General features: G+C 35.1%; 1 protein-coding gene across 1 annotated transcript in view; it reads right to left on the bottom strand.

Annotated features, from left to right (window-relative positions):
• Positions 1-2087: 2087 nt before the first annotated feature.
• CD200R1 (CD200 receptor 1) overlaps positions 2088-16082 on the bottom strand; it is a 55751-nt gene continuing 41756 nt past the window's right edge. Inside the window, exons 2-7 of the mRNA XM_063111238.1 lie at positions 12696-12761; positions 10770-11087; positions 10400-10648; positions 3488-3587; positions 2883-2928; positions 2088-2213 (exon numbers count right to left, since the gene is read on the bottom strand). Of these exons, the coding sequence (XP_062967308.1) occupies positions 2088-2213; positions 2883-2928; positions 3488-3587; positions 10400-10648; positions 10770-11087; positions 12696-12761 (905 nt within the window). The remainder of the gene's footprint in view (positions 2214-2882; positions 2929-3487; positions 3588-10399; positions 10649-10769; positions 11088-12695; positions 12762-16082) is intronic.

Here is a 16082-nt window from a genome sequence, read left to right as displayed (position 1 = left end):
TGTTATGGAAAACAGTATAGAGGTTTCTCGGGGAACTAAAAATAGATACCCAGTAGGCCGGCCCCGTGGCGCACTCGGAGAGTGCGGCACTTGGGAGCGCAGCGGCGCTCCCACCGCGGGTTTGGATCCTATATAGGAATGGCCGGTGCGCTCACTGGCTGAGCGTGGTGCGGGTGACACCAAGCCAAGGGTTGCAATCCCCTTACCGGTCACAAAAAAAGACAAAAAAAAAAAAAAAAAAAAAAAAAATAGATACCCAGCTATCCCACTAATTGTTATATACCCAAACGAAATGAAATCGATGTATCAAAAAGACACCTGCACCCCCATGTTCATTGCAACACTATTGACAACACATAATAGAGCGTATCAACCTAAATGCCCATCAATGGAGGAATGGATAAAAAACTGTGATATCTATACACAATGGAATACTATTCAGCTACTAAAAAAAAAAAAAAAAAGATATCCTATCATTTACAACAACATGGATGAAACTGGAAATCATCATGTTAAGTGAAGTCGGGCACAGAAAGACAAGTACTACATGACATCACTCATATGTGGAATGCAAAAAAAAAGTGGTTCTCATAGAAATAGACAGTAGAATACTAGTTACCACAGGCCAGGCGGCAGGGGGAGAAGTGGTGGATTAATAGGTACAAAACTATCTATGCTAAGTGGATCATTGTGCAGTATATACACGTATTGAAGCAACACACTGTACAACACAGATATGTACCAGTAAATTTTAAAATTAAAAAAAAAACTTTTAATATTTTTGTTGCTATGGAGCAGACTTATTTTTCATAATTACTCACAATTAAAAGATAATTTTATGATAGTAAGAATGATTAATATACACATCCCCAATATTCAATACTCCACAGAAAAATGGAAGGGAGGGTCATATCCTCCCATGGCCATTCTTTTAGCATGTAGATCATATTTTGTAGATACCCCAAGTCCTCCATAGTGTACATTTAGCTGCTTATATAGTCCATAGACATTTGTGATATATACATCACAATAGAATGTACACCATAAAAATACACAATTCAATTTATCACATCTGCAAAATTGTTAAGCATTAAGTATCAACATCTCTGCAGAGATATAAGTTCAGAAGAAGCTAACATATTCACAAGTGTGTTCTTTCCTGCAAACACAACAAAAAATATACATCTGGTTTTATTATTAAATAGTACAATTTTTTATTTTCATCTTACATCATATTAGCTAACTGGTTCTTTAAAAAGGGAAAGTGGGAACTGCGAAAGTGGGAATCTTGCAGATATTAAATAAGAGCATAGGGAAAGGCACATTCAAACACTGTTGAAGGTAATGTAAATTGATACAATTTGACAAATATATCAAAAATAAAACTGCACAAACCCTTGACCTGGCAATTCCACTGAAGGAAATTATCCTACATATATACTCAAACAGATACAGTAAGATATATCCACAGGAAACATTCTATGTGGTACTGTTTATAACACAAATAAAATTGAAAACAATGTAAATGTCCATGACTAGGGTTGTGGTTAAAGAATGAGGTAGCTCTGCTTGTGCTGATATAAAAAGATCCCCAAGACTTGCATTATTAGTACAGAACAGCATTACAGTATGTTTCTCTTTGTGTTTTGACAAGGATACATATACACATATGTAAATAGACATAAATGTACACTTAAACCATGGACATGCAGACATGTCATATGTTCGTAGAAATTTTCCAGGAGGATACATAAGAAACTGTTGATGATCGTTCCTTCCACAGACTTAGTTCTTGTGGAAACTCGGTTATCATTATTTACTATACTGCACAATTTGAATTTTTTTCATGAGCATGTGCTTTGTAATAATTACATCAGTTCTTTAGAGAACTAGCTGGTAGCAGCTAAGGTTCTAAAATTCCAGTTATATAAGGATACAAATACTAATTCATTAGAATGTCTTCATCTTTTAAGAGCCTTTGAAAAATTAATTTCAAAATAGGCCTTCCATTCTAGAATGGTAAGAAAATCAAAATGGTAATTGTGATGTATCTTAATTCATTTTTCCTGGTGCTAGATTCCATTAACTTATACAGTAGGGAGGCCCAGGCCATCAGCCTCACTTTGTAAGACCTGAGACACCTTCACCCGGTTTGTTGTATCATAGAGTGGATTGCTCTTCTCTGTGTAGCTGGCGTAGGGCTGCATTTCATCCTAAGAAAGAACTCAAAGTCAAAATTAGTTCAAAAAGACCAGAAATCATAACAGAAACTACTTGCATTTTTCTAACAGGTGCCCATAGCTTTAATATCTACCAGTAGTGCTTTCATTTGTGTCTTTGGGCTTATATGAACATAAGAGCAAGTCTTTGTTCTAATATTTTATCAAAAATATTCTCTGTGCGAGAGGATGGTTGTGTGAATTATGAATGGAGAAGAATGAAGTGATATGAGGAGCACTTCAAAGAAGAGAGCTGAAGACTTAGTAAGCTACTAGTTATATGAGATTATTGAGCAGAATAGGTGTTAAGCTTGGGTAAGAGGGAAATGACGATGGTATTGAAAAAGAAGTCAAGAATTAGAGATGGCTTTGTGAGAGAGGAAACACCAATTCAATTTCTCCAAAGATTACAGTTCATATAAGGGAAACATGTATTAGGATACAGTTCATAAAATGAAAATGTGAATCTGTGCTGGTGTACAAATAGTACTTGGTAGATAATTTAAAAAGTAAGTACACATGACTATTAGCACTGTAAAATCAGAATTTTTTTTTAGTTTTTCAACTAAAACACTAATATTAATACAAATTACAAATTATGTGCTGTATTTTCAGACTACGTAGTTTAAAAGTTTTTAAATATTATTATTTATCTTATCTTACCTCCTCAACAACTGGAGGAACTTCTGTTTTTTTCAATTCACATTTCCTATAAAAGCAAAATAAGCTGGAGTGAATGTAGGAAGCATCATTGTTTAGACTGAAAAAGGAAAAAAATATATACCATTATACTATTGACAATTGCGGTTCATTTTGATAGAAGCTGTAATAAATCAGGAATGAGCCACCAAAAATGAGTGAGGAATATGGCTTGTGGTCAATAAAACTAAATAAGAAAATTCTGGATTTTGGAAAAAGGAGTGAAATTATGCAATAGGGCCTTGATGCAATAAAATATATGTAACAACTCCTCTTTGGTAGACGAAAGGAATTGTTGTAATTATTTTCCCAAATAAAAAATTTAGCATGCACTGTTTCACCCAAGATCTTGCCCTAAATTCTCTAACTCACCATGCTTGTATAACTAAGTAACCTAGCAAAATCCCTCTCATCTCTCAAAGTAGTCCAACTCTAACATCTTCAAGATACTCTTCTTGATTACAAGATAATTAATGTTAATATCCTATTTTAACCAGTCAGTCAATTCCATATTTCTGACTCTTTTCTAGCCCAACAAAGCTGAAGAAAAAACATTCATCAATTAATACCTGTAGCCACGGATTTTCAAAAACCAAATGGATCCCACGATGATCAAAATAATGGGGAGGATGAGATATAGAATATATAATTTTACTGATGTTTTGGTACCTGTAATGGCAGACACAAAAATACATGGTTTAAACATGGTATATTCAGACATGGAATATTATTCAGTGCTAAAAAGACATGAGCTTTCAAGCCATGAAAAGACATGGAGGAACCTTAAATGTACATTACTAAGTGAAAAAAGCCAATCTGAAAAGGCTATATGCTGTATGATTCCAACTATATGACATCCTGGAAAAGGCAAAACTAGGAAGACAGTAAAAAGATCAGTGGTTGCTGGAGGTTGGGAGGAAGGAGGAATGAATAGGTAGAGCATAGATGATTTTTAGGGCACTGAAACTATTCTGTATGATACTAGTGGTAGATCTAGAACATTATACATTTGTCCAAAAATATAGAATATAGAACACCAAGAGTGAACCCTAATGTTAACTATGGACTCCTCAAACAATTTCTTCAAACAATTGCAGATAGATCTACCATATGCCCCAGCTATCCCACTGCTGGGAATATACCCAGAGTCAAAATCATCAAGTCAGTGGTATACCTGTTCTCCAATGTTTGTTGCAGCACTATTTACAATAGCTAAGAGCTGGAACCAGCCCAAATGCCCATCATCAGATGAGTGGATACGGAAAATGTGGTATATCTACACTATGGAATACTTCTCTGCTATAAAAAAGAATGAAATACTGCCATTTGCAATGACCTAGAGAGAATCATATTAAGTGAAACAAATCAGGCTCAGAAAGAGAAATATCACATGTTCTCACTTATTTGTGGGAGCTAAAAATAAATAAATAAATACACAAACAACTTGGGGGGAGGGAAGAAGAGATAACAATTACAATTCCTTGAAGTTGATATGACAAGCAAGCAGAAAGGACATTGTTGGGAGGGAGGGGGGAGAGGGAGAGGGGAAAGGAGGTTTCTGTAAAGGGCCGCAATAATCAACCACATTGTATATTGACAAAATAAAATAAAATTTTTAAAAAATTTTTAAAAATTACAAAAAGAATATATAACACCAAGAGTGAACCCTAATGTAAACTATGGACTTTGGGTGATAATGATGTATCAATGTAGGTTCATCAATTGCAATAAATGCAACACAGTGGTGCAGGATGTTCACAGTGGGAAAGGTTGTGTGTGGGTGAGGGCAAGGGTTACACAGGAACTTTCAGCACTTCCCACTCAATTTTGCTATAAACTTAAAGCTCCTCTAAAAAGACATCTTAAGGGTACTTCAAGAAGCTAATAGAAAGATTCATATTCACTTTTAATTCTATTTTTACACAAACCTTTTGAAGTACCCTCATATATGATTGAAGGTATATCTCACAATACATAAAATTCATTTCTGTAATTTTATTTTAAACACTTCTGACTCATTAATAGTTCACAGAATTATTATAATAAAATTGTTTTATGAATTCAGACTCCAGAGCTTCCAGCAAGACATTATCTTATGTCAGGACTTTGTTGCTTTAAGGATTCATGAATGGTGAATTTCTACAGGAGTGATGTAAAATTTAGATCTGTTACAGTGAGAGCAGTGTTTCTCATGTCCAACATTCAGAAATAAATAAGTTACTGTAAGGAAAGTAGTTAGAAAAATAACCCTAATTCTGAAGTCACCATTCTCCCAGGGCATTGAAACTAAAATGAGTGCATGGCAGCAACTTTGTTAGCTTCTGGCAGCAGTATGGAGCTCAATCTGACAGGTGCACAAGTCAATAAAGGAACTGCCAGCTCTGAGAGGCAGTGGTTTTAAAACTATGCTCCTGGTGCTCTGTGGATGTAGCTCAGGGGCAGCAGAAAGGAGGAAGGAGAGGCTGAGCAGGCTAGCATCCTGTCCTTCCAACTTTCTTCAACAGTTTATGTTTTAAGTACTGGATTTCTCAGTATTTCATTTGAAAAAGAAATGTTTGGTTTTACTGTTAAAAGCAACCACATTGTATTGACACTCTTTTTTCCAGATTAATGAGCTCTCTCTTCTTGCACATGTACTAGCAGAGGTTGAAGATCCACCATGCAAGGAAGACATAGAGGAGTTCACTGTACTATGTGGGAGTTGGACTAGATGGTCTCTTCAATTCCAAGATTCTATAACTATGACATCATATTGTAATGCTGGATAGTGAGATTTCATACAAAACCATGGCTAATACTGCTTCTCAGTAAATACTGCTAAACTCTTTTTATTTAATGACAAATATCACTTTAAGAATGCATATTGAAAAATGGTGGTTTAAATACATAGGCTTTTCTATTCTCCCTTCTTAAAATTTACTAAAATATTAGTAATGAAAAATTTAAAGTGTAGACCTGCAAAGACAAAAAGAATAGGGATAAAGACAAGAACAGATGAAAGATTTCAACCTGTTTTAGGTTAAAAATGAACAGAAGAATGGCAAATGTTTTACAAAGTGGAATAAGTAAAAACCTCAATGTCCACACAACTCCAGAAAGATGGAGTAGGAAGCATCAAATATAGAAAGAGGGGAAGGTGGAGGAGGGTAAAGTTGAGGCTAAACATTGGAGGCTTCTTTGAAAGTCTGTACTGAGTACGGGTAGGCTGCCAACTCCTGAATCCCACTCTGTGCAGCACAGTTTCCCCAACTAGCAGAAAATAGGGAGTTTTGCCTAGAGAAGATGAATTGCAAAGACTCCAGAGGCAAGAATCCAGACTTCAAAGATGGTGGAGATGAAGTGCTAGACTGAAGAAAGATATTGAAGGAGGGCCTGAGTTCTGAACAGTGTGTGCACACACACACGAACACTCCTTTCTATAGTCCCAGAACACTGATAGACTTATCCTCCCAAGGCAAGAGGCTGGAGAGTTACTTTCTAAAGAGTCTGAACAGCCCCAGAAAAAAGACCTTCAGATACATAAGAAATTTTCAATTTAAAAAAATCATTTACCTCCTTTTCACTCTATTGAAGCTAGCTAGTTGACAAGCCACCATATCAGATAGTAGAGTTCCCAAACAGCATTTTAGTGCTCAATTGGAAATGAGTCAATAGCCAAGGATTATCAAAGAGTTCAAATAAGTCTCATAGATCAAAGAAGGATATTAAATCAAACAAATGTTTGGAAGGCAGAAGAAACTCAGATTAAACAGACACAGGATCAAGCAGAAAATTGAGGCAAAGAGAATGTCCAGGACAATAATAGTGCAATCAGGACAGGTTGGACCAAAGGCATAGAAAAATTCAAAAAGGAATGTTGTCAAAAAAAATGTAACTGACATACTGCCTAATAAGTCTGACAATGTGGAAAACATTACTAAGCGCATCTCTATTTTTGTTGGTGACCTTAGTGATAATTTACAATAGGTACATACATTATTAAGGAAACAAAAAAACTGAAGCAATTATGAAGTCCAAGAAAAACAAAAAGTTACTCAAAAGAGAAAGCTTGAGTTTATTACTTGATTCAGCACTTCATAATGCTTTCATATTCAACTTAATGTGAAAGCTGGATATTTAACTAACAAATTTCTATATTACGTATAAGGATGAGGGAAGGGAAGAAGGTAATGTTAACTTCTCATCTACCATAAGAGGAAGCGGGTACAAAATATCAAAATTAGACACAGTAAGAAATAGCAGAATGAGTACATTTGTTTTTTTAAAAATTGAGTAAATTACCAGAAGAAACCCTTAAGGATTTGAAAGTACTTACCTCTGGGGAGTTGAATAAGGATGGAGTTGGAAAGGGTTGGAAAGACAAGGGTAAGGCTTGTGTTTTTCATTAGAGCCTTATGGAAAAATTTGCCTTTAAAATATGTGTACTATGTTGATTAAAATAGTATTTGATTATCTAAAAAGAACAAGAAATGAGAGTAGGATGAGAGCAGAGAGTAAATAAACTAACATGATGAACTAAATCATAGATGTTATTATAAGACATTTAAGAAATTCCACCAGGAAGAGCCTGGAGGAGAAATTCTATCATATTAAAAATTCATGAAGGCAATTTATGTATGACTTTATCCTTCTAATAAAACCATAGTATTGGCTTAAAGTTACACTTTATCAAAGCAGGCAAGAGAACACACCCAGGGTTCTGCTAAGTGCAGCCCGCTCTGCCCAGAAGTAGTCAAGAGAGTATGCCAAAACACCACTTCACACAGGTGGCCCACCACAGCCACCACCACAGCCACAGCTGCTGCAAAAGTGGCTCAACACCACAGCAGTAGTCACAGCCACTGTGCAGGCAGCCTGCCAGACACTCAACTGCACTGACACAAGGAGAGTCACCAGTGGAGACTGGAAAAAGAAGAGGATGTCTCTCTCCTCAAAGCCCACTCCAGAGTAATAGAAAAAGCAACCACTCTACCAGATGACAAAACATCAATTGAGAGATACTAGAAATATGAGAACCTAGAAAAATATGACACCACCAAAATAATACAGTGATTCTGTATTCTTGTCATCTGGTACCCTATACAGCAGGACACCAGACCCTATACAGCAGGATACCCTTGAAATGACTGAAAAGGAATTCCAAGCAACAATCTTAAGGAAACTCATCGAAATACTAGAAGACTCACCTAGACAGCACAGTGAAATGAAAAAAAAAAAAAATCCAGGATATAAGGGAGGAAATTTACAAAGAGATTAATACCTTTAAAAAGAATGTAGCAGAACTCATGGAACTAAAAGATTCACTCAATGAAACAAAAAACACAACCAATAGCATAAGCAGCAGCTGCTAGAACAAGCAGAAGAAAGAATTTCTGATCTTGAAAATAGTCTTCTTGAAATAACCCAGGCAGACAAAAAATTTTTAAAAAAGAATTTTAAAAATAAAGAAAATCTAAGAGAGCTAGCAGACAACCTTATGTACACAAACATCCAAATCATGGGTGTTCCAGAAGAAGAGGAGAAAGGAAAAAGCATGGAAAGCCTATCCAATGAAATAATAATGGAAAACTATCCAGGTAGAAGGACAGACATGGACCATCAGATCCAGGAGGCTCAAAGATCCTCAAACAGATTCAACCCAAAAAGATCCTCACCAAGATACATTACAGTCAAACTGGCAAAGCTCAATGACAAAGAGAGAATCTTAAAAAAAGCAAGAGAAAAGTGTCAACTCACTTATAAGGGATCCCCATCAGACTAACAGCAGACTTTTCAACAGAAACTCTACAGGCCAGAAGAAAATGGTGTGGAGGATACCAACATTAATAAAGCTAATGTCTTTCACAGGGCCTAGCACATAAAAATGTTAAGCTTGGGAAAAACAGAAAACTTTCCCAGGACTAAAGTCTCTGTTGTAGACAAAAAATTGTAACACAGCAAAAGTGCTTGCTCTAAGAGCAGATGTCCTTGGTGCAGCTAAATCTAATTATGGGAAAGTATGTGAGCTAAAAGCTTCAAAGATAATAGTTGGGGGCTGTTCCTCCTCTCACCTTCAGCTTTTTCTTTGAGTTCCTTAGGGAACTAAGTGTGCCATGGCAATTATCTTGCTGTTCTTTTTGTAACCACCTGTGTTCCTTTTCTGTAACTTTCTTGCCTGGACAATAAATACTGAGAGAAAACCTGACTCCAGGTTATTTCCAAGAAATGCTTCTCTCTTGATGGTTCTGGAATTAACCCTTTTGGGCCTGTCACTGCTCAGGAGAAATGGGTTTTGAGTAATCTTTTGCGTCTCCATCACCCTGGGAGAGGTGACAAAATAGGATGATATATTCAAAACACTGAAAGAAAAAACTGCCAACCAAGAATACTATACCCAGAGGGCTATCCTTCAGAAACGAGGGAAAAATAGTATATTTTCCAGACTAACAAAAACTGTGTGAGTTCACCACTACACAACCAGTCCTACAAGAAATCCTTATGGAATACAAAAAATGATAATCACTACCCTGAATACACAAGAAAGAACAAAACCCACTGGTAGAAAAAATGCAAGTTGAAAAGGACAAACTAAATCTTACCACCACTAAAAACCGTAATGACAATGTAATTGTTTCCCTGCTTTATTTCATTTTAATAATTTTGATCTTCACTTTTTTTTCCCTTGGTCAGTCTAGATAAAGCTTTGCAAATTTTGTTGATCATTTTAAAGAATCAACTTTTGACTTTCTTGATTTTTTCTATTGATTTAATTCTGTATCTTATATATTTCTGTTGTAATCTTTGTTATTTCTACTTATATTTGCTTTCAGTTTAGTCTGTTCTTTTTCTATTTTCTTATGGCAGAAGTTTACATTACTGATTTGAGACTTTTCTTATTTTTAATATAGGTGATTTCATGCATAAATTTTCCTCTAAGCAATGCATGAGCCCTGAATCCTATAAATTTTGATATGATGGACTTTGATTTTTATCTCAAAGTGCTCTCTGATTTCCCTGTGATCCTTATTTCTACCCATTGTTTATTTAGGAGAATATTGTTTAATTTCATACATTTGTGAATTTTCTAAATTTCCTCTGGTTATATTGGTTAGGCCATTTTCGATGATTTGAGACTTTTTAAAAGTATTAATCTTATTCTGTGGCAAAAAGAAAAAAAACAAAATCCAAAACCAAAAATAAATAAATAAAATTATACTTTATCCTTCAATTAAAAGCATAAATATTCTTTTAAGAGTGTACTACTCAAGCCAATTTACTACTACTATAGAAGTGAACATTAAAAGTAGAATGAACCACATTCTAAAATATGGCTTTTTACAAACAATTTATTTGCTCTTTATTTGGGGGAAGGAAGAAGGGCGGGGAGAGAAAGCGGAGGCTGGAGAGCATCACTGAATGAACTTTCTCTCCACACTTTTTCCTTCTTAACATAACTCCTCTGAAAGAAAGGAAAAATCAAACACAAAACTAGAATTACTAACCAGGAAGCAACTCTATGAACAGACTCTTGTTGCCAGTCAAATGAAGGACAGAGCAGGTCACAGCAGACACATTGCTGTCTGACCAGCGGCATGAACTCCAGACAGTCACTGTGCCGTTGCCCCAATATTCTTGCTCAGTGACACAATCCCCTTCTGGGCTCCAGGAGATCCGTGCAGCTGGCCTGCCTGCAACTGCCTTGCACACCGCAGTTCTATTCTTGTGTAGAAACAGGGTCATTTCAGGAGGCACTGCAGAGGTGCAAGGGGGAAATGCTTCAGTTTTAAAATAAAGGATATGGAATTTAAAGAGACATTTGCTTCAGTCCCAAATCTGCTGCTCTGAAATACCACAATATATGATGTTCCTTACCTAACACTTGGAGGTGATACCTACGATGGAAATTCCCATCAGATGCTGCCATTATACACTCGTAATTCCCTTCATGGGTGATGGCCACTGGATCAATTTGAAGGTCGGGATTCTGATCAGGTCTGAAGGCCCAAGTTATTCTCTTGTCAGTACAATTGGTTTCCCTGGTCTCATTTGTGTCTCCCCTATAGGAGAGTTTGCAGGCAGGCTTGTCTTCGAGGATTATTTCCCATGTTACTAGTGTCATATTTGTCAATGGGATAAGAGGGCAACAGAGCACAGCCTTTGTATCCATTGGGCGAGACAGTAAAGTGTGAACTGGACACATACACAAAAGGAAAATGATGAAAAGAAAAGCTTTATAAGAAACCTCATGTGTTAAATTTATCCACAGCATATTACATGAAGTTGTACTAGAACATTACTTTGATAGTGATCATACTCTAGAAATATTAGGCTTACATCAGAAATTACCTTTCAGAACATATGTATAACATATTAAAACCAAGTCAAAAATTAACTAATTTTCTCTTCTATTATGTATTACTAGGAAAACAATGTCTATTATAAAGTATTTTAAATTAATTCAGGAGCTTTGATATTTAGAAACAAACAAGACAGAATGCTAAATTAAACAACAAAGGCAATGTTTTAAATCTAGTATTGGTAGTAGAGACTATTAGATTTATCATATGATTCATAATTCTCAGAATTAAAAAGGGAATAATTAGTGATGTGGTTGTCTCCTCCCACATTTTAATGAGTAAAAAATATCAATACATCAAAACTAAATGCCTGTCCCTAACTGTCCATAGTTATGTTTATATTTCAGCCAAACATAAATGTAAACGGTACTTTTATTAAAAATAACTAACATGGCATTCAGGTAGAGCTAGCTGGAAATTTTTAAAGTTTATTTTTTTACTGAAAGAAACACAAAGTCAGTGAAATCAACCAATCACAGTCTATAAATTCACCAGTTGAGCCATCCCACAAATCGATGATAACCAGTGATAAGAGATGATCAGAAATATCTTCTTCTAGTGGAAAAGTAGTGTGGTGTATAAATTTAAAAACAAGATTTATTTTCTTTTGGTAATTATTTTATAAAAAAAATTTTATTGCAAATGTGATACTATCAAATGTAGCCTTTGGATGAGTTTTCCTTTCTTCCTGTTTAGTCACATATACACTTCCAGACAGTTCAGCTGTTAACTTTGCTCACAGATTTTTTTCTGTGTGTTCATTCTAATTATCAAGATTAAATATAGAAGTTGACCAATCTCATACATCTTTTTAAGTAAAAATTAAGCTCTGCAACCTACGAACATTTTGCAACACAGAATCTCATACCTCCCATAAACCAACATGATCTGTCTATGACTGATAGGGGTTGGCTGACAGGTGATTAGTAAAACAAAGTAGCTGTTACAACACACCTGTAACAAAGGTAAGTGTCAGGAACATCATCATTTTAACATGAGCAGAACCAGCTATGGTGGGGCAAACATCTTATGTGGATGAAGCTTGTTTTTGCTAAACTTTGCATTTAATATCTCTTCTTTCCTGTTTTTGTGTCCCCTGTCTCTTCTGTGGTACTCAAGACCTTGCATTTCACAGCCAAATAACAATCACATAACTAGAAGAAGAAAGAGGTAGAACTTTAACACAGATATGAGAGGTAGTTTAACCTATGATCTTTCTACCACTTGAACTTGGCAAAAATTAAAGACAAGCAAGAACATGACTTGTTTGGGAAACAACTAGAGGCTGGGTCATTCACGGTCCCTCATACCACAGCACTAAGATTACCATATTCTTCAACTAGTCACAAGTCTGCCCTTCACCCAGGTCATTAGCTAATGTTTCTAAGAGTACAACTCTCCAACTTTTCAGTGCTGGCCACTAGATAAGAAAGCATATTACCTTCTGTGAGAATTGTTGAAATGTTCTGTGTCGTCTGCTTTCCATCCATACAGGAATTACTTGAAGCTAGAAAATACAGACAGAAGAGTCAATGATGCTAATGTTATGTGATAGAGCAGGAGCCACTGTTTCTTCACAAAGTCTTATTCCACATGTTAGACAATCAGTTAATCCTAACTAAAATTAAACAAAAATCATTGCAAAATAGAAATTATATCTTATGCCATAGATAGAGTGAAAAACATGTTAATATCTTGAAAATTACATTTATAAGCTATTAATCTATGATTTCCCACTTATGAGACACCTCATTTTGTCAACTATTTTTTTACAAAATAAACCTGCCTCCACCCTTTCCACCTTCCCCAGCTGGGGGATTGGTCCAGTGTGGCCATTTTACACGAGCTGGTCTGATTATATTCCTTTCACCAGATGCCACCCCTCTAATTAAAGTTGTTTGGTCCAGTGATGGGCCTTACCTTACCCAGAAATACAAAGTATAACAATTTCTCAAGAATTTTGGAATCAGAACTGAGAAGAGTTTATTTATCTCTCTTCCTTCCCTATTTTTCCTACGTTGAAAGAGAAAAATGGAAAAAATGAAGCAGTAACAGAGAGAGAAACAGAGACAAGAGTCCTCACCTAGTTCAACTTTCTAGTTCCACAGTTCCTGAGATGCACATGCATTCCTTCCCTTGGGTTCTGTAGAGATTCTTACAATAGCAACAGTTCTAATCTACTTCAAACTTGATTTCTGAGAAATTGCTGTACTGTAGTTTTAAAAAAAGAAGAAAGAGGTGAAATACTTTACACAATAATGACTGAGAATTTCCTCAAATTAAGTTCAGAAACCAAACCAAAATCCAAGAAGCTCAAAGAACACCAAGCAAGACAAATGCCAAAAATACTATACGTCGGCATGTCCTTTTCAAACTACAGAGAGCAAAGATAAAGAAAAAATCCTGAAGGAAGACAGAGGGGAAAAGCACCTTACCTACAGAGGAGCAAAGAAAAGAATTATACCCTGCTTCTCCTCAGAAATCATGCAAGCAAGACGAGAGTCAAGTGAAATCTTCGAAGTATTGAAAGAAGAAAACACCAACCTAGAATTTTATGTCCTATGAAATTATCCATCAAAAGTGAAGGAGAACGAATTTCTCAGACAAACAAAAATTGGCAAGATTTGTTGCCAATAGACTTGCTTTCAAGAAAGGTAAAATGTTAAGAGGAGTTCTTTAGTGAAAAAGAAAATAATATAAGTCAGAAACTCAGATCTATATAAAGAAAGGAAAAGCACTGGAGAAGAAACAAGTGAAGATAAAATAAAAATTTTTATTTTTCTTATCCTTAATTTATCTAACAGATAACAGTTTATTCAAAATAATGACAGCAACAATGTCTATGATTACATATGTTTATACACATACACACATGAGGGAATTTCAAAAAGATCATGGAAATATAGAATTAAAAGATAATACAAACCTTTCCATGAACTTTTTCAAGTACCCTCATGTGTGTGTGTGTGTGTGTGTGCTTATGAATAGGAAAATGAATAAAAGCAATGACATAAGGAGTGAAAGGAAGGAATTAGAGAGTAGTTATTATAAGGTACTCAGACTACCCATTTAACAATATAGTGTTATTTTAAAGTGGAATTGGGTTAGTTGTAAATGTATATTGTAAACTCTATGGCAACCACTAAAAAAAGTAAAAATAGAAGTATAGCTAATATGCTAAGAAAGGATAGAAATGGAATCATATAAAATGCTTAATTAAAACCATAAAAGGCAAAAAAAGAATGGAAGACAAAAATAGGAACAAAGAACAGGATCAACAAAAAGAAAATGGGTACAACTACGGTAGATATTAATCCAACTATATTAGTAATCACTTTGAACATTTATGGTCTAAATGCTTCAATTAAAAGTGGGAGCCTGTCAGAAGCGATCAAACAGCAAAACCCAACTATATGTTGTTTGAAAACTCACTTTAAATATAGGGACACATATAGTTTATTTATTTATTTATTTTTTGACTGGTAAGGGAATCGCAACCCTTGGCTTGGTGTCGTCCACACCACACTCAGCCAGTGAGTGCACCAGCCATCCCTCTATAGGATCCAAACCCACAGCCTCAGCGCTAACAGCACCGCACTCACCCAAGTGAGCAGTGAGGCCAGCCCAGGACACATATAGTTTAAATGTAAAAGTATGAAGAAAGATATATCATGCTAATACTAATCAAAAGAAAGCAGGAGTAGCTATATTAATTTTGGACAAAGTAGACTTCAAAGCAAGGAAAGTTATTAGGGATAAAAAGAGGCATTATATAACGACAAACAGGTCAGTTCTCCAAGATGACATAACAATTTTAAACTGTATGCACCTAACAACAGAGCATCAAAATACATGTGGCAAAAACTGATAAAATCACAAAGAGAAATAGATGAATCCACTATTATAGTTAGAGATTTCAATACCCCTCAGTCATTAATGAACATATCCAGCAGGCAAAAAATCAGCAAGGACATAGCTAAGCTCAACACCATCAATAAACTAGGTAAAATAGACATATACAGACTACTTTGTCCAACAACAGCAGAAAACACATTCTTCTCAAGCTCATACAAAACTTGTACCAAAATAGTCCACATTCTGAGCCATAAACACAACTTAACAAATTTAAAATTATAGAAATCATACAATGTCTTCTCTTAGACCACAGTAGAGTTTAACTAGAAATCAATAACAAAAAGTAGCTAGAAAACTTCAAAATACTTGGAGATTATACTACACACGTCTAAATACTGCATGGGTGAAAGAAGAAATCTCAAAATAAGTTTAAAAATATTTTTAACTAAATGAAAATGAAATATAATTTATCAAAATTTGTGGGATGAAGCAAAAGTAGTGTTTAGAGGAAAATTTATAGCATTGAGTGCATATATTAGAAGAGAAGAAAAATCTAAAATTAATTACCTAAACTTAAGGGAACTAGAATAAAGAGCCAATTATATCCAAAGTAAGCAGAAGAAAATAAATAATAAAAATTAGAGCAGAATTCAATGAAGTTGAAAATGGAAATCAATAGAGAAAGTCAACAAAATCGAAACTGTTTTTTCTAAAAGATCATTAAAATTGATGAGTCACTAGCCAGACTAATTTTTTAAAAAAAGAAAAATGATTCAAGTTGCCATTGTATGAAATGAAAATAGGGGCTTCACTACAAATTCTATGGACATTCAAAAAATAGCAAGTGACTACTATGAACAACTCTATGCTCACAGGTTTGATTACCTAGATGAGACAGACCAATTCCTTGAAAGAAACAATCTGCCAAAACTCACACAAGAAGAAATAGGCAATTTGAATAGGCTTATACTTA

Source organism: Cynocephalus volans, chromosome 1, assembly GCF_027409185.1.
Source record: "Cynocephalus volans isolate mCynVol1 chromosome 1, mCynVol1.pri, whole genome shotgun sequence".
NCBI classification, from domain to species: Eukaryota; Metazoa; Chordata; class Mammalia; order Dermoptera; family Cynocephalidae; genus Cynocephalus; species Cynocephalus volans.
The sequence above is the reverse complement of the archived record's forward strand: the minus strand, read 5'-3'. Positions and strand labels throughout refer to the sequence as shown.